The sequence below is a fragment of the Dasypus novemcinctus genome, chromosome 11 (genome assembly GCF_030445035.2).
Source record: "Dasypus novemcinctus isolate mDasNov1 chromosome 11, mDasNov1.1.hap2, whole genome shotgun sequence".
NCBI classification, from domain to species: Eukaryota; Metazoa; Chordata; class Mammalia; order Cingulata; family Dasypodidae; genus Dasypus; species Dasypus novemcinctus.
This window is the reverse complement of record NC_080683.1, coordinates 3,598,587-3,617,214: the sequence shown is the minus strand read 5'-3', so window position 1 is coordinate 3,617,214 and position 18,628 is coordinate 3,598,587. Positions and strand designations below refer to the sequence as shown.

General features: G+C 37.5%; 1 protein-coding gene across 1 annotated transcript in view; it reads left to right on the top strand.

Annotated features, from left to right (window-relative positions):
- LOC131280359 (sodium/potassium/calcium exchanger 1-like) overlaps positions 1 to 18,391 on the top strand; it is a 232,745-nt gene extending 214,354 nt beyond the window's left edge. The window contains exons 27-31 of the mRNA XM_071218410.1: positions 6,905 to 6,925; positions 11,199 to 11,219; positions 14,868 to 14,885; positions 16,189 to 16,209; positions 16,822 to 18,391. Of these exons, the coding sequence (XP_071074511.1) occupies positions 6,905 to 6,925; positions 11,199 to 11,219; positions 14,868 to 14,885; positions 16,189 to 16,209; positions 16,822 to 18,029 (1,289 nt within the window). The 3' untranslated portion in view covers positions 18,030 to 18,391. The remainder of the gene's footprint in view (positions 1 to 6,904; positions 6,926 to 11,198; positions 11,220 to 14,867; positions 14,886 to 16,188; positions 16,210 to 16,821) is intronic.
- The last annotated feature ends 237 nt before the right edge of the window (positions 18,392 to 18,628 follow it).

Sequence of the window (18,628 nt, the reverse complement as noted above, 5' to 3'; positions counted from 1 at the left end):
GCTTAATATCTTGAAGATATCAATACTATCCAAAGAAATCTGTAATATCAATATAATCTCTACCAAAATTTCAGTAGCCTTTTCTACAGAAATAGAAAAGACAACCCTCAAATTCATATGGAATTGTAAGGGGCCCAAAATAGCCAAAACAATCTTGAAAAAGAATAAAGGTGAAGGATTCACAATGCCTGATTTCAAAGCTTAGTATTAATTCAAAGCTACAGTAATCAAAACAGTGTGGTACTGGCAAAAGGACAGACAGACAGACCAATAGAATAGAATTGAGAGTCCAGAAATAAACCCTTACATCTATGCCCAACTGATTTTTTGAGAAGGGTATAAAGTACATTCATAGGGGGGGAAAAATTATCTCTTCAACAAATGGTACTGGGAAACTTAATATTCATGGGCCTTTTATAAGTACGGAAGTAGTCATATCCAGTGGTGATATTTTGCGTTGCTCTATTGCCAACTCAGGCCATGGCCTGTCAGTGGTCTCTTGATTATTGAAAACAGAGTCATTAGTGCCCTTGAATCTAAAGGCTTTCAACTGATTGGATGAGTCCACACTCATTGCTGAGGGCAATCTCCTCAGTTGATTGTAAATGTAACCAGCCATCTATGCAATGAACTCATTGATGATTAAAGACCATGAAATGCCCTTGAATTACAATTAGCCCAGTGCTTGCTTGACCAAAAACTGGGTATCATTACCTGGCCAAGTTGACACATTAGCCTAACCATCACAGTCCACCCTTTGTCAACTTGGCAGCCATACACACCTTAGACCACACTTAGTCTCTAAATAAAAACAATAACATACCTATATATGTATATTTTTTCCACCTAACAATACTCAGCTGTCCTGCGTACAACCAGAAACACACTAAATCCTCCAGAATAGGGTGCAAGTCCTTGGGTAATAGTCACTCTTAAACCTGACATCCTTAAATACTACGACATGAAACTAATACAACTTACGCCATAAGATAAGGGGAAAGGGTAGGGAAGAAAACAAAGATACCAATTTATGTACCTATATAAACATACCCAAAACAAGGAAGATATATTAATGACCATTATGGTCCTCGTTTCTGTAACTGGTCACATGGTCAAAGTTTGTATTTATCACTACCTTCTTCCACTACCCAGTGCATGTTCCCCTTACCCTCCGCAAGCACCTCAGCTGGCCATGGTTCTTTGCCTGGGGGGGTGACCCAAACTATCATTCCTGAAGATTCTGGGCCGTTGTTAGTCCTGCCTGGATAGGGCTGTTGCAGTTTTCCATTGACTTTAATCACAGGCCATGGTAGTACTAAGAGACACCCTAGGGGATCTCCTGTATTCCAGGCAAACTCTTCTTTACCCCCGTTATGTAAATGCAGTCCTATTTCCCCTTGATAGTCAGGCTCAATCACCCCAGCCAGTACAGTAATTCCCCTCATTGCCTGTTGATTCAGAGGCACGAGGAGCCCAGAGTGGCCAGCTGGCGGTCTTAACTTCCAGTTCAGTGGAATCGTTGTGTTCCTGTGGAAGCACTTCTCCTTTTGGAACTAAGACCTGTAGACCAGCAGAGCTTACGGCTGCAGAAACAGGGAGTAGATGTTTTCCTAGAGGATCACTAAGGGTAATAGTGAGTGGTGCCACTCCCATTTCCACCCCTTGATTCCTGGACCCATAAATCCTGGCTGTGGAAGAAACAGCACCATAGAGTGGCTGCTGATTTGGAACACACACAGCCTCCTGGAGAACACTGCCCAATCCCTGCAAGGTATTACCACAAGGCCTGTTTTTAATTTCAGTCCAGAAATGAACCTTAAATATGTGAACCCTGGGAACAGAGACAAAACAGTATGCATAGGAATAAAAAGGTGGGGGAGGAGAGAAGGGAAAGGAAATAATTCTGATCACTTTCTACATGCCAGCAATTTAGGTAAATATAATTTTTTAAATCACCAGAATTCTTCGAGATACATATTAGTTGGCAGATTATACAGGTGAGAAAACTGAGGCTTACAGAAGTCAAAAGACAAGCCTAAAGTCATACAGCTAAGATTTAAATACACATCTATCACTTTAAAAGCTTTAAGGTGCTTCAGGAGTTCAAGTCTTTAAGGTGTTCATATGCTTATTTTTTTTGAGGTACTGGGGCCGGGGACTGAACCCACGACCTCGTATGTGGGAAGCTGGTGCTCACCCACTGAGCCATACCAGCTTCCCTGGGTTGTTGTTGTTTCTTTTCACTTGTTTGCTTGTTGTTTGTTTTTTATTGTCAGGGGGCACTGGGAACTGAACCCAGGACCTCCCATATGGAAAGCAGGCACTCCGCCCCTTGAGTCACATCCACTCCCCTCGTATCCTTCTTTATATAATAATTAGCCACTCGTTGCCTATTCACATGCTGTTAGTTTTTTATGAAATTGGTTTTCTATCTCTTATTTGTTGCTTTATAATATCCCTCCTACATTCTAATATTATTATTTATGACTTTTAGACTTTGAAAATATCTTCTCCAAATCTGTTAAGTAGCCCTTAACTCTGTCTATGATGTTCTTAGCTGATCAGAAATACTTCATTTAGATGTGATCAAATATGGCAGTTTTTCATGTTATGATGGTTTTTTGAGGTTCAAAGAAGTCCTTTCCCACACTCAAGATCATGAAGATATTCTCTCCTTTTCCTCCACTCCCCTGGTAGGTCTTTAATTTATCTGTCCATGCTCTTTCTAGTGTACCAGGCTGACCCCATCAAGACAGATCTTTCCTTTCCAGCAGACTGTCCTTCCATAAAGGAAGAGCCCACATTTCCTAAAAGGTTTAACTCCTTAGAGAGTCTGAGATGGAAAGAAAATAAGAGACAGGCACTTCCTCCTCAGTATCCTGTAGTGTCCCCAGGGATGTCTTCCAACATCAGTGCAATTACTAGACTGTTCAGTGCTTAGAGGACAGAGACACCTTGTTTGATGCCTAGAACACTTGAGAGATATTTACTGAATAATTTTTTAACTGGAAGAATAACATCTTCTTCTCTCACGTCTACCAAACTTATGAAGGATAAAAATACAAAGTTAAACAAACAGGGTTTCCAATACCAGATTACCTTTATTTGACTGGTGACTGCAAATAAATTAATAACTTTCTCTGCTTCAAAGAATATTAAAGACAGGTTGACAGAAGATAAAAAGATAATGACAACATCTGAGAAAGTCAAGGAAAGTCTGAGGTCTAAACAGTGTTCACTGTCTTAGATCATAGTGCTAGAACAGCCAACACGGAAATTTAAAATCACAGAATAACACGATGCGTAGAGGACCTGTGCGGTGTGGTCTCTGGGGATTTGGTGCTTTGGGTACAAATCCAGCCTCCATCATTGCAGACGCTTCTGATCCTGGATAGTCTCTGCCCACTTCTTCCACGGATGAAATGGAGATAATAATAGCCACCTCAATCAGACTTCTATGGGGATTGAAACAGTTAAATCACTAGAACAATTCCTGGGCCAGTGGTAATCAATTAGTTGCAGCAAGCTGTTGTCATCATTTAGGATACAAGTATATTTAAGAACTTAGCCTTCATTTATTTCTCTTTTACTACAGGAAGAGATGAGAGACACAAACTTAAGTTCCATTTCCATGTCTCCACTCTAGGTTACTTTCATTTTCACTTTTTTTTAATTAGAGAATTTTCAAATTCTGAATTCAATTTTCATTGTTTTATGCATGTAAGCTACTTTTAATTACTATTGCCATTATTAGTTTTGACTGTAAAACACTTCAATAATCATATTTCTCAATATTTCCTCACTGTAATGATGTTAGGAAAATATAAAATGATACAAAATAATTGTATATATCAAGATAAATATTGTCAGATTAATAAAACCCTCAATCCAATGAGATATTCATAAACATAAGCAAAGAGACTCAGTTAATAAGAGCATCACAAGGAGGGGGGAAGTAAATGGTCTAATTTTGGGCAAAGGACTCAAATGATATAAATTTACTGCAACAGGTAAGAAAATAAGCTGAAAAGTATCCAGGAAGACAACTTACTCTCCTCTCAAACAAACTGCACAGGCTATTCTCTTAGAATACAAAAGGAATACCAACCAAAGAAATCATTAGACTCAGATTTTCTCAAAGTAACACATTAGAAAAACCGTGTTTAAGATGAGAGAGTAAGTCTGAACTACCAAATATATCTGTGTAGTTCTTATAGGTCAATAAGGTATATATTCAGGATTTATTATTAAGAGCAAATCATCAGAGGATATGTACAATTAATTCCCATTAACACAAAGTACAAAGAATAAATATTTAGGGTAATATTAACCATCAATACACACTTTTTTTTAAAGATTTATTTATTTATTTCTCTCCCCTTCCCCCACCCCCCAGCCCGATTGTCTGTTCTCTGTGTCTATTTGCTGTGTCTTCTTTGTCTGCTTCTGTTGTCAGCTGCACAGGAATCTGTGTTTCTTGTTGTTGCGTCATCTTGTGTCAGCTCCCTGTGTGTGCGGTGCCATTCCTGGGCAGGCTGCACTTTCTTTCACGCTGGGCAGCTCTCCTTACGGGGCACACTCCTTGCGCATGGGGCTTCCCTACGCGGGGACACCCCTGCGTGGCACGGCACTCTTGTGCACGTCACCACTGTGTGTGGGCCAGCTCCACACGGGTCAAGGAGGCCCGGGGTTTGAACCGTGGACCTCCCATGTGGTAGACGGACGCCCTAACCACTGGGCCAAGTCGGCCGCCAATACACATTTTTAAAATGCAAAACATCACCATTCAAATTTATCACTTAGGAAAATTACATGAGCTTAAATTAAAACTAATGATATTATGATTAGTAGAACAGCTTCAACATTTGTACATCAATTATAACAAATATACCATCCGCATGTAAAATGTTATTAATAGGGGAGAGGGGACGAGGGGAAGGGTACTGGGTATATGTAAATCCTCTATATTATCTATGTGATTTTCCTGTATCCTAAAGCTTCTTTGAATATAAAATGAAAAAAATAAGACACTGGGGAAATATATGGAAGAAAATGTCACTGTACATACAAGACAACAGATCTTGTGGTGATGAAAGGCACAATGTCTAAAAAATTTTTATTTCAATTTTTTAAATTTGCTTTGTATTTTACTGGCTATTTTTTTAATTATTACTTCATTTTCTTATTAATTTTATTTGGTTATTTTGTTGTCTTCATTCTCGGAGAGGTTTTATATCACAGAAGGGTCACAACAGTGTCAGGGAAGGATCACTGGTACAAGGTGTCATTGATGGGGGGATATATGGGAAGGTGTTCACAAAAGAAAAACAAAAATTAATGATGTTAATAATGAAAGAGGTGCACATGGGTGCTCCTAGTGGAAAGTTAAGGACTCCAAATTAATAAACTATATGCTTGAACATGAGTCTAAATTGTTTATTAGCCAAGAAAATAATACAAAGGAAACATAAAGAGTCCATAAATTCCCTGTTATAGTTAAAATCTAAGAAAAGTCTAGGGAGGCCTAAGTGTAGAAGAATAGTTTGTCAATACATTAATACAATACATGAACATTTTTTCCAACCATTACTTCCCTAAATTAATATTTGCTAATTAATAAGTTGATTTTCTATTTTTAAATAATTCGATTTGTTAGACTAATAAAATTCTATAATTAAGTCCTCCAGCAGTAATTTTTTTCATTTCATGAAGTCCCTAATCTTTTTCAGTTGCTTTTCATGTCAATTAAAAGACATTCTCTACTGAATTTGCAGACGAAAATTTCCACCAATTAATAAAAAGAATAAAAAGAAGAACAAAACAATCATGATTTAAGTCACACATTCTTTTTCAAGTGAGTGAATGGCAATTGAAAAACAAGACCACATGTAAGAAAAGTTAGATGGTAAGGACTGAGAAAATAAAAAGGAGGAAAAGGAATGAAGCAGGCATTTGCCAGCCTCTAATTGCTCATAAAATGTATGAGAGACCAGGAAAAAAGAAAGAGTGCCCATATCATATGTTTGTGTCTCTGCAGATGTAAATATTATACAGATACAATCAATAAATGCATATCTAAACCATATAAGAATATGAACTGGGGAAGCAGGTGTGGTTCAAGTGATAAGGCCTTCACCTACCATATGGTAGGACCCAGGTTCGATCCCTGGGGCCCCCCGGTGAAAAAAAAGAGAAAGCGTGCCTGCGTGGTGACCCAGTGCCCAACCAGCGAGCCAAGTGCCCGTGCGGTGAGCCAGTGCCTGTGCAAGTGAGTCACGCAGCAAGATGATGACATAACAGAAGAGAGACAAGGGGAGAGTCAAGGTGAAGCACAGCAGAGGCCAGGAACTGAGGTGGTGCAATTGACAGGGAACTTCTCTCTACATCAGAGGTCCCCAGGATCAAATCCCGGTGAATCCTAGAGGAGAAAGACAAGAAGAGAAGACAAAAGGAGAAACAGATACAGAAGATCACACAGTGAATGGACACAGACAGCAAAAAAAGGCAGGGTGGGGGCAGGGGAAGGGAAGAAAAATAAATAATTTTTTTTAAAATATATGAACTGGATGTAGATTTCTCAAAACTTGACTATGCAAGGAAATAATGTTCCCACTTAAAGTTCCTCTCATGGAAGGGATCGTTCCAGAAGAGAAAACCATAGCAACTGGGTAACTGGACCAAGGTCCTCCTAAGATTTCTTTCCAACATCAGAACTGAACATCTTACACATTTCATAGATGATCATCTTGCCTGGGATTATTACAGCATCAAAATAACTCATGCAGACATGCTTGTGCTTCTTGGTTGTCATTTTCTAAGACTCTCCAGTGGAAGATTGATGGGGGGAAAGTAGATTGTACCCAGAACTGATTAACAAAATTATTTATTTCTATTTGTATTTCAGGAAGAGCTAAACCATGTCTTAGTAAGTACATTATCTTATTTGTAATTATTTTATATAATGGATTATTAGAATGTACATGGGACTATTATTAATTTTTCTGTTTGTCATTGTCATTGGGGGACAAATTAAGAATTTTATCAAATTTCTGTAAATTTAACTCCACTGAATTTAAAAAGAATAACCTGAAAATGATATTATCATTGTTGCAAGTTAACTGACTTAGCATTAACACATAATATTTTGCTCAAGAAAAAAAAACACTAAAGTTCTTACATTAAATGAATTTCCACTGCCTACTAGTGAGTTCATGTATCTACTTTATATTCATTAGTCATTCCAGTTTCCCTTTTGTAAACTGCCAATTAATCCTTTGTCCATTTTCTTTCCACTTGGTTTCTTCTCTTTCTTGCTTCTTGATAAGCATCTCTTGTAGCTTATAGCTATTAATTCTTCCTGATTTTTATACCTTCAGAATATCTTCTCTGAATTTGTTAAATGCCTCTGAACTTTGTCTGTGGTGCCCTTGGTTAAACAAAAACACAGTTTTGATGTTGTCAAATACATTTGTTTTTCACATTACAATTTTTTGCTTTGCAGAATCTAAGAAATCCTTCCCTACTCCCAAGATCACTGGAGTTGTTTTCTCATTAGAGTTACAATTTTACCTTTCTCATTTATAATTTTAATCTACCTGTTAATGCTTTTTCCTCTGCATGCTGGCCACTGAAAGCCAGAGCTTCCTGACACAACCACCTGTCTTTCATAAAATCTCTAACATTTTGATCTTAGAGAGCCTGAATGCTCCTTTTAGTTCACATACCCAGCACATTGATGTAGCTTTTGTTAACACAGCTGAACCTTTACTTAACTGTTCGCTTTGCAAGTACAGGAACAGCGTTCCTCTGCCATTCCTCTATCTTCAGCACCTAATATGTTATCTCCAACATGGTAGACTCTTTAGTATTCGTTTCATAAAAGGAAGAAAATGATATTTTTTTCTTTCATCTATGAATCTTGGAAAGAAGTAGGATGATGTAGAGTCAAACAAACTGGATTCCCATAATAGATCTGCAAACCACTTGATCTGTGACTAAAGATGGTTAAAAATCCTTTCTTACTTGAAAAAATGAGACAATGGAACTGAATAGAAAGAGGGAAAGAATGAGAGAAAAAATCGTGTGGGGAAAAAAGTCAAGGCAATAAAGTTTAAAGAACGATACTTGGAGGTCTGGGGTTACAGAGTCAGAGGAGCCAGCATGGAGCTGTCGGGGTTTTTTGGGAGGGGAGGGGGATGTCAGTATAACGGTGTTTAAAACAAAGGTTCTGAATGCACGCTATTAAGGTTCAAATCCAATTAAGAGTTGGTGACTTTGGGCATTTATTTATTTGATGAAATGCAGGTGATAATGGTATTTACCAATAAGTTTACTCTGCAAGCAGACTTCAATATGTCAGATTATAAATATAGAGAACTCTGTTACACCTCTGAGAAGCACTAGTTCTGGGGTAATAAATCAACTTAAAATAATACAGGACTTGGAACCCAGAGATTATTACCAAGCACTGACTAGCGATGCATCTGGAAAAAGACCTTGACCAAAAGGGGGAAATATTGAATAAAAATGAGTTTTTATGGCTAAGAGATTTCACAGTGAGTCGGGAGGTCGTTCCAGAGGTTGGCTTCGGCACGTCTCACAGGCTTTCGTTGACCGCCACGGCAAGCAGGGCCTCAGCCAGCCGGCTCCTGCGGGCTCGAGGCTCTGCAGGCAGGGCCGGCAACCTCGGGAATTCGGCGCCCTGCCGGCGGGCCTTCCTTTGGAACATGTGCTCCCCAAAGTAACAGAGACAGACTCATTTACGATTTCCCGCACAGGGCCTCCTGCCCCTTTTATTTAAACCTATAATTGGCACTATACTCATATGTACCAGAGACTTAAATCTTCAGTCTGTTCGTATGCCGGTTGAGCCCTGAATCTCAGCAGAGCTGGAGCACCTACTCTCCAGTTCACTGACTCACCTGGAGCAACTAATGAAAGGATGATGATAGACAACGCCCATCCCAGAAAGAGAGAGCATCTACAACTGCAAGCAAGACAGTTCCACCCATCTGCCCCATGGGGTCTAAGGCCCCTCTCAATCATCAGCAGAGTGGGCATCATCATCCCAAAATCACTCAAGATTGAGAAATAAACAAACATAAGGGGAGAATGCTATGGACTAATGTAGACTTATTACTATTCCAGCAATGGAAGAACTTGTAATATTGATATAAAGGAAGAGGCTCTGAGTGGAGGGAGGAGAAAAAACATGGGGCATTTGGGAGACATTGGATTTGTCCTGCATGACATTGCAATGACTGATACAGGCCATTATACATGTCAAAACCTATAAAATTGTGTAGGACAAACTATAGTAAACTATAGTCCATGTTTAGTAGCTTTAATATTTGTTCATCAGTTGTAACAAATAAACCACACTAATGAAAAATGTTGTTAATGTGGGAAGGTATGGGAAGGGTGGAGTATATGGGAATCCCCTATATTTTTGATGTAACATTTATGTAATCTAGGGTTTCTTTTTTAAAAAACTCAAAAAAAGTGAATTTCTTAGAAAAAAATAATACAGGAGGAAGTAAAGGCTATTTAGAAAGAAGCACCTGTAATTTTAGTACTAGAGGGCATTATATGCCTCGTGGAAATCAGGCAATGTCTCGTTCTAAGTCTATCTCAGGGTGTGACAGTCAAGTTTATGTGTCAACTTGGCCAGGTTTTGCTGTCCGGTTGTTTGGTCAAACAAGCATTGATCTGAATGTTACCATGAGGTCATTTCGTGGATTTAAATCATCAGTAAGTTGATTGCATCTATGGCTGATTACATCTACAATCAACTGAGGAGACTGCCTTCAACAGTGAGGGAAGTTTCATCCAATCAGTTGAAAGCTGTAAAAGGAGAAGTGATTATTTCAGCAGTAAGAAGACAGAAGCCTCATCTTTACTTCAGCCTGCGGCTTCTTCTGGGAAGTTCACAGAAAACCTTCATCAGGGTCCCAGTTTGCAGGCTACCCTACAGATTTTGGACTTCTCACTCCCCACAGTCACGTGAGACAATTCTTATTTTAAAATCTCATAATATTTACAGATATCTCCTCTTGGTTCGGTTTCTCTAGAGAACCCTGCCTAATACACAGGGAGAGAAGCATTCACAAGATTTCATAAACTGAATGTCCTTGAATTTGTTTTCACCATCTCTTATACTAGGCACCGTGCCTAGAACAGAGTGTATGGTTAACATGTGTTGCATGGACCATTGAAGTAATAAAGGAACAAATAAAGGAAAAAAGGAACAGAAGATCATCGATATAAATTATATTCAACACGTTCCAGACAAAGTAACTTCAAATGGTTGTGCTTTCTTTTGAGTCAGTGTTATTAATTGCATTTTTACCATTTTCTTCCTATGGTTTATTCTGGTCTTCCATGCTAAAGGCTGCCATTTCCAGCTTATCTAAAACTTGACAGATATACCTCCCTCTCCCAACTTCTCTGAAATATAATCAATTACTGGTAATTTAAGAAAATATGTATTTATTATTAACAGTAAAAAGAGGTATGCAGTTGGGGGGGAAATACAGTAAATGTAAGATATGAGTTATAGTTAGTATTTTGATGAAGCTCTTTCATAGTTTGTAAAAATGTTTCAAAACAATGCAAGATGTTGGTGGTGGGGAGATATATGGGAGGCCTGTTTTGCAAATTCATAAATTTTGCTAGACAGTTATTGTTTATGTATGTTCATGTATGAATGCGAAACTTCAATACAAAATCTTGGAAAGAAAAGGGAAAAAAAGAGGTATGCAGTGAGGAATGTGGTAACATTGACAGGGAAAAAGGTTAAGCCTATTTATAAGCAGTATATTGACATTCTATAATTCGTACATATTGAAAAACAAAATTAGAGCAGGCAAATAGGTCCCTGGACCAGGAAAGAGAGCAAAAGCAGATTACTTGAGAAAATGAAAAGGAAATGCGAAAGTTTACAAGTTGAGAAATTCTCCTGGATATGGTTCAACTAGTCAATACTTATGAAAACAAGTTGAAGTGTGGATTGAACACCATCAAAGTTGCCCGACTGCTTTAAAAATGCAATAGGGTTGGTTTGGTGCTCCACAAAGGTCGCATTTTTTAATGTTCCTTCTGGAAGAATATGAAAGTAAACTGTATTTAATGCAAAAAGAAAAAAAACCTATTTTGGAGTTTATCTATATTACTTTTGTTTGTTTGTTTGTTTGTTTTAGGATCAACTTCAGTACCTAAGCGTAAGTTTTCACATTTTTCAAGGATGGAGGAATAGAGTATGGATTAGAGTGGACTTACTGATATTCTATTCATGAACTATTGTGATTAGTAATAGAAGAAAATGTGGCATTGAAATTGGCCATGGTGGCTGCTGGGGATAGGGAGTGGGAGGAAGAGATGTGATGTGGAGGCATTTTCGGGACTTGGAGTTGTCCTGGGTGGCGCTGCAGGGACAATTACCAGACATTGTGTGTCCTCCCATGGCCCACTGGATGGAACGTGGGAGAGTGTGGGCTATGGTGTGGACCATTGATCATGAGGTGCAGTGGTGCTCAGAGATGTATTCACCAAATGCAATGAATGTCTCATGATGATGGAGGAGAATGTTGCTATGGGGGGAGGAGTGGGGTGAGAGGGGTGGGGGGTATATGGGGACCTCATATTTTCTGAATGTAATAAAAAAATTAATTAATTTTAAAAAAACAAGTACAATAAAGCTCTTACAAGAAAATGTAGGGACATATCTTCAAGAAAATATATATATATATAATATATATATTATATATATATATATATATGTCAGTCTCCTACTGAATCCAGGAAACTTTTCATAAGATGCCTATTTTCAATAGAGTCCTTGAGAGGTTTCAATTCCCATCCTAAGGGTGAGGGCAAAAGGGCAACTCTTGAAGAAAAGTGGTAAACTCCTTCCCAGATTTCTTAAATTCTACCTGGACTAGACTAGACCTCCACAGCGCGTGTCCTGGAGAATTTCGTGGCCTGCAACCCAGACCACTCACCACTAATGTTCTTAAGAAAGGAAGATTTTCAAAACTAAATATATACCATGTACAAAAATATATTAAAATGAAATTTTTAACATTAGAAAAGTTTATAGTAACTCCTAATAATTTCCCTTTCCATTGTCTTGTAAAAATAACCTTAGTCTTAGACAACATAAAACACTAGTATTGTCACTTATACGAAAGGTACATTAATGTTATTTTAAAAAGAATAAACTCTTGTGATTACAAAAAAATAAATGTTAAGGGAGAAATATGTTGATAAAATAATTTATTCACCAGAAAAATTAGCATTCAACTTGAAAAAAGTGATTCAACTTAGACTGGGGAGGTTGCAGAGAATAAAATTAAAGAGGCAGATGAGGCAGATCAAGGAGAGGAAAGGAGGGACCTGTTACGGGTGTAAATGACAGCCTGTTGAAGGTTTTCCATTTCGAACTAAGGGAAGAAGTGAAAATGAGAATGGGCTCTATCTACTCAGATGTCCCTGAAGGCCCACCAAATTAAGGGTTCATAAAAGCCAAAAAAAAAACAACAAAACCTTAAAGTAGGAATACTGTACCCAAACCCATTTTGTTACAACTTAAATCCCTAAGAAGATAACATACGGTATAAATGATGACTTGGTAACTGATCCAGAAAACATAATCTAAATTATTTCTTTGGTTTATTTTAGGTAAACATACACAATTGCTACAGAGTTCTAACAAAAAGTTCTAGAAACATATCAAACAAAATAAGACAGAGAAATTAAAAGATAAGAGAGGGGGGTATACAGGAAGAAGAGAAACCAAGAGAGAAAAAAATGTAAACTGTCATCCCATAAACCAATCCACTGAAGGACCTCAACGCTCCGTTTGCGTGGGCCTCCACAACCCACCACAGCTAGAACGAGTGGACACGACTCACACAAAAGGGATGCCAAATCTCTCATCATAGCATGTCTATAAAATAACAGGAGGGTTTAGTACTTTCCAAAAATCTCATTTCTGATGTTCAAATTCTATGGAAAAGGAATTATATTCTTAGGGACAGAAAAAACGAATACCTTATTCTGGCTTCTTTTTGGCAGTACCCTTACTATCCACTGGTATGCTCTCTTTCTGTTTGTCAATTCTAACAACCCCAGATATTCAGAGAGTTCTGGGAAACTTTCCCTATACCAATTATTTCACTGGGAAACCTTGAAAGTGATATCTTTACCCAAATTCCCTTTCAGATGTTTTCTCTGAAGAAAGATGTTTCCTCTCTCACCTCTTCCTCAAGCTTTACTCTGAGGGGATTGTAGCAGCCCAGGCAAAAGCACGCAGCAGAACCCAGAGTGATACATCATTAGAAAAGATTCAAAAGCTCTAGCCAAGGAACCCTGAAAGGTTCATTTGTTTTGACTTTAGAAAATCTGTAATAAAACACACAGAATTTTCTCTCCTTAGGAATTATATTAATATTTTTCTTAAAAGCTCTTAAGGGTCCTAACATTTCTAAGACCAATAATCTTGATCTCATATTTCTACCTTTTCCCCTTATAGTCAGTATATGGTTAAGTGATTTAATCCGGGCAACTTTCCCTAATTAACAGAAAGAATAAATGTCTGCAATTTAATGGCTTACCACCAACAAAAAATCCTGTGGTACTAATAAGAAAAAAAGGCAGATAAAGAAGAAACAGCACTAAGGAAATAGGAGAAAGGGGATAAAAAGACAAGTGAGAGGAAGAGGGCACGGGAAATGTCACTGAAGGGGTTCAGCCCTGTGAACTCAGTGAGAAGTAAAAGACTAAAAACGGATCTCCTTCTCTCCACCATATTGAAGGGAATGAGAACAAAGAGAGGCATTCTGACCTCGCATCCCATCTACCTGGGATGGCATGACTATTTTCACTTCTAGTTCTGCTGATCTTGAGGTTTATTGTGCTTTTCCCCCAATTGCTTAGTTTATTGATAATTTCTGAAAGGAGAGACATTCCTTAAAGAGTAGTGATCTCCTATGACTTGTGAAAATGAGTTGTTAGCAGAAACAAATAAATTTACCACCATTGTTTACAAGGGGGGGAGACGTAAGGAAGTTAAAAATTAAATAGGAGTCATAAACTCAAGGCAGAAAGTTTAAACAGAGCTTTTAACCATTTCCGACAGGTTTCTAATTCTTACAGGGAGTGACAGAAAGAAGATGAAGCAGGTTCCCCTCCATTTCCTCTTTCTAAGTGCTATCGGGAATGGGACTATCGCATGCAGATACAGAAATGGAGGGTTTGGAGCTTCCTCCTTGATAAAAATTTATTAAAACCATATTTGATATTTCTTACCATGGCATGAAGATATTTATTTAAATTTCTATTTTAGCAAATTCTAAGAATAACTACACACATACAAGTATTTGCACTTTCCAATTCCTAAAGGAAAACATCATTTCTAGTATCAAAAAAGACTGATGTTCATATGTATCCTTTTCTCTCCTTGTTACTCGCCATCCAGTTAAGTTATTGACAGTGATTTAAAAGCTCATGAAGAATAAATGGAGAAAAGCAAAGAGGGAAACACAGATAAGGAAACCAGAGGAAGAAGATCCTTAATGGGATGGTCCCACAACAGTTTACCCAATGGGTTTCCACTCTATACTGAGGGAAAAAGAACACATTGGAAGGGCCTCACCCTACGTTATATTAGTTGGCTGATCTCATGAGGTTTAAGGAAACACTCCATCCAGATCCCTTCCACATTCCCCATCACAGTTCTCTACAATTAGTGACTTGGAGGGGTGGGTTCTCCTTCAATGTCATATATCTGAAGCCTACTGCAAAGGCTTTGAATGAACTGGATTGTTGAGTCAAAAAATAATCTATTATTTTGGGTTTTTCTCCTACAGGACCTACAGCACCCAGTGGTAAGTTCTTTAATTCTCTGTTCTAGAATCCATAAACACATCTCTCCCAAGAGACTTGGGAATCTTTTCTGCAATCATTATTTTCACTTCTAGCCATTTTATACAATAGCCCTTTAATTTCTTGATTAATTCTGAAAACAGAGAGTTCACCTACCTAAGAGTAAAACATAAGGAAGTAATCTTCTAGACCTGCTCCTAGTAAGTTACAGGCAGAAACTAAAAAATTTACCACTTGAGTTTATTGGGGAACAGAATAAAGTAAAGAGCATGCATGAAATTCAGCACAGCAGATTTTTCTAAAGGAGAGATTTTTTAGCAATTTCGGATAGGTTTCCATTTTTTATAGGGAAATGGAAACGAGAGAAAAAATGATGAAAACCTGCCTATGTCTTCTGCCTCCTATTAAACTCTACCCTGAACAGGGCGATAGCTCCACAGACACAGACATGAAGCCGGAGCTTCCTGCCCAAGATGAACATCTTTTTTTTTTTTAAATCTGTGTGATGTATTTGCTTACTTTTACAAACAAGACAAATTAGAACAGAAAAATGTTCAGAATGTAACCTGATTAAATATTTAGTTCAGTCCCGAGCTTTTAATATTTAATACAATACAGATAAAGCAATAACAAAAAAAAAAAGATTTTAAATTCATTTGATTTGCATGCTACAAAGATTCAGCTAAACTTTGTTCATTTGGTTAGCAGTAATATTCTTTTTGTACCTGTAACACTTAGATTCTGATATGCAAAATGGTAATAGCATACTGATAATTCAAAGTTGAGAATTAAATATTTCAAGAAGAACATCTTTATAAGCATATTTAAGGGCCAGTGACCAAGACACATTGGTGTTTCTATTTTACAAAAATATTTCATAAAGTCATACCCATTGACACACATTATTTTTTCCCCTTAACTTAATTTTATTGTTTTTCTTCCATAGTTCCTAGAGGGAATTATCATTGCTAAAACTAAAGAAACTCAATATCTGTATTTTCCATCCTTTGCTCATTACTCAGCAATTGTCAAGTTATTATTGGTGTTCTAGAAAAGAACAAACTTCCTTGACCAAAACAAAAAAAGAGGAAAACTCTCCTGCTAAATGGTTAAGTACTAAATGTTAACAGGACAACAGAAAACCAGTACTCATATTACATTTTATTGCTCCTGGAAAAAATGGAGGGTTAATTGTCCCTAAAGTTCTCATTTCTGATGTTCCTCTGCAAATACCATGAATAGGAACTACAAATGTAAAACAAACAACAATCTAATGTGTTGTATTGGCTTGCTTTTGTTTTCTAGTAGTATCTTCTGTGCCCACTGGTAAGTTCTTTGCTGTTTCTCAATTCTGGTATGTACAATGCCCTAAGTGAGCTGAGAAAAAATTTTTGCACTATTTTCAACTCTACCCAAGCAAAGCCTTGGATTGACATACTTATTATATACCCCCACCCCATAGCTCACTGATAATTTCTAAATTGAACAACTCTGTTGACTGATACAGTATATTAAAGAAATGATATCCTGGAATTGTTTACACTGAGTAGTCAGCAGAAACTACTAAATTTACTAATAATGAATGGCTCAGGGTGAAGGGTGGAGGACAGGAAAAGCAAGAAAAGAGAAAGTGCAGGCATTTAGAAAAGAGAAGGTGCATTAAAGTCAAGGAAGCAAATACAATATATTTTAAAAGATCTTGAAAGATTTCAATTCATTTTGGAGGTTGAGAGGAAAGAGTAAACAAATAGGTTTACCTCCCTCCCGATGCTCTTTTACCTAATCCTGTCTATGTGTACAGCTTCATTCATTTTCTATTATTAGGAAAACAAATTTATTGCCTCAAAATTAATACAAAAGTAACAAAAATGAAAATACAGAGAAATTATTTAAGATATGAATTATGCACTTTTATTATATGCTTTGTTATATTTTCAGGTAATTTGAAAAAATATCCAAAACCAGAGGTAAAATGTGGCCTTAGAGAATCAAGGAAAACTACCCCAAAACAGAAAATTGCTTTGAAAACTCAGGCAAGACCATCACCAACTTGTCAAAGTTATCCTATACACCAGCAAAAGAGAGAAGTAATTGGTCCTAAGGAGATCTGTGTAAAGGGACAGAAACAGAAATTTGGAAAGAAAGTTGAAGATCTTCCTGGGAAATCCCAGAGTAACAAAGAGAGGAGAGAAAAGGAAGACCAAAAGAAAGATATTGAGAAGGACAAAGATAAGAAAAAGGAAATGGGTAAATGCCAATCAAAGAAAGGAGATGGTGAAAAAGATAAAAGTACAAAAAAGGAACAAAAGGATAACAAAGACAAGCAGGGAGATAAAAAGGAAGATGAGGCCAAGAATAAGAAAGAAGATGAGGATAAGGAAAATAAAGACCAGGGAAATAAAGATGAGAACAAAGACATGAAGGGGGATGAAGGAAAGAAGGAAAAGGAGGACACAAAGGGAGGTGACAAGAAGGAAATAGAAGGCATAAAGGGAGATGAACCCAAGAAGGAGATCAATGACGTGAAGGGAGGTGAAGACAAGAAGGAGATCGAGGCCATAAAAGGAGGTGAACGCAAGAAGGATGAGGACCAGGACATGAAGGGAGATGAACAAAAGAAGGAAGAAAAGGATACAAAGGGAGGTGACGACAAGAAGGAGATCGAGGCCATAAAGGGAGGTGAAGACAAGAAGGAGACTGAGGCCATAAAGGGAGGGGAAGACAAGAAGGAGATCGAGGCCATAAAGGGAGGTGAAGACAAGAAGGACATAGAGGCCATAAAGGGAGGTGAAGACAAGAAGGAGACTGAGGCCATAAAGGGAGATGAAGACAAGAAGGAGATCGAGGCCATAAAGGGAGGCGAAGACAAGAAGGAGACTGAGGCCATAAAGGGAGGCGAAGACAAGAAGGAGACCGAGGCCATAAAGGGAGATGAAGACAAGAAGGAGACTGAGGCCATAAAGGAGAATAAGGACACAAAGGAAGGTGAACACGAGGACAAGGACAAGATGGGAGATGAGGGCAAGAAGAGGGACAAGGAGGAAGATAAGGACATGAAAGAGGACAAAGAAAACAAGGACATGGACAAGAAGGAGCACAGTACAAAGAAGAGAAGTATTGGGAAAAGCAGTTTGATGAAAAAATGAAGGGAAAAAAAGAGGACAAGAAAGACCAGAAAGAAGATGCCAGGGGAAAAAACAAGTAAAAAATCACACTGGAGAAAAAAACAGCACCAGAGCTTATAAAAGAACAAATGAGAAGTAAATAATTTCATTCCAACACATTAACTTCAAAACTATGTCCCAGTCATCAGCAGTATGGATTAAAATTGTAGTCTCCCTATATTCTTTTTTAGTCAAAAGTTTCTGTTCCTTTGCTTATAATCTGGGAAAAAAGACATTTTAGATATTTCACCTTTTACGGTCTCTCAGTCTCAAACTTCTGCTGACAAAAGTGATTTTTTTCAAAAATTTATTCATTATATACCATTATAAAGGAAATGCAAATTTTCTGAAATAAAATACTGGATAAAGGAATATAGAGTTATTTTTCTTTAAGAAATATGATACTTCCTTGTCTAACAAAAATGAGTCCCTATCTTAGAGAAATACAAAAATAACTTCATCAAAAAGATAAATATAAATAACATGAAAACAATGTAAAAAAATAAATAGCCAGTAAGTGGAATGCATCGAATAAATGATTCATTACAACAACTACAATAGGGAAAATGTTAAAGATGAAA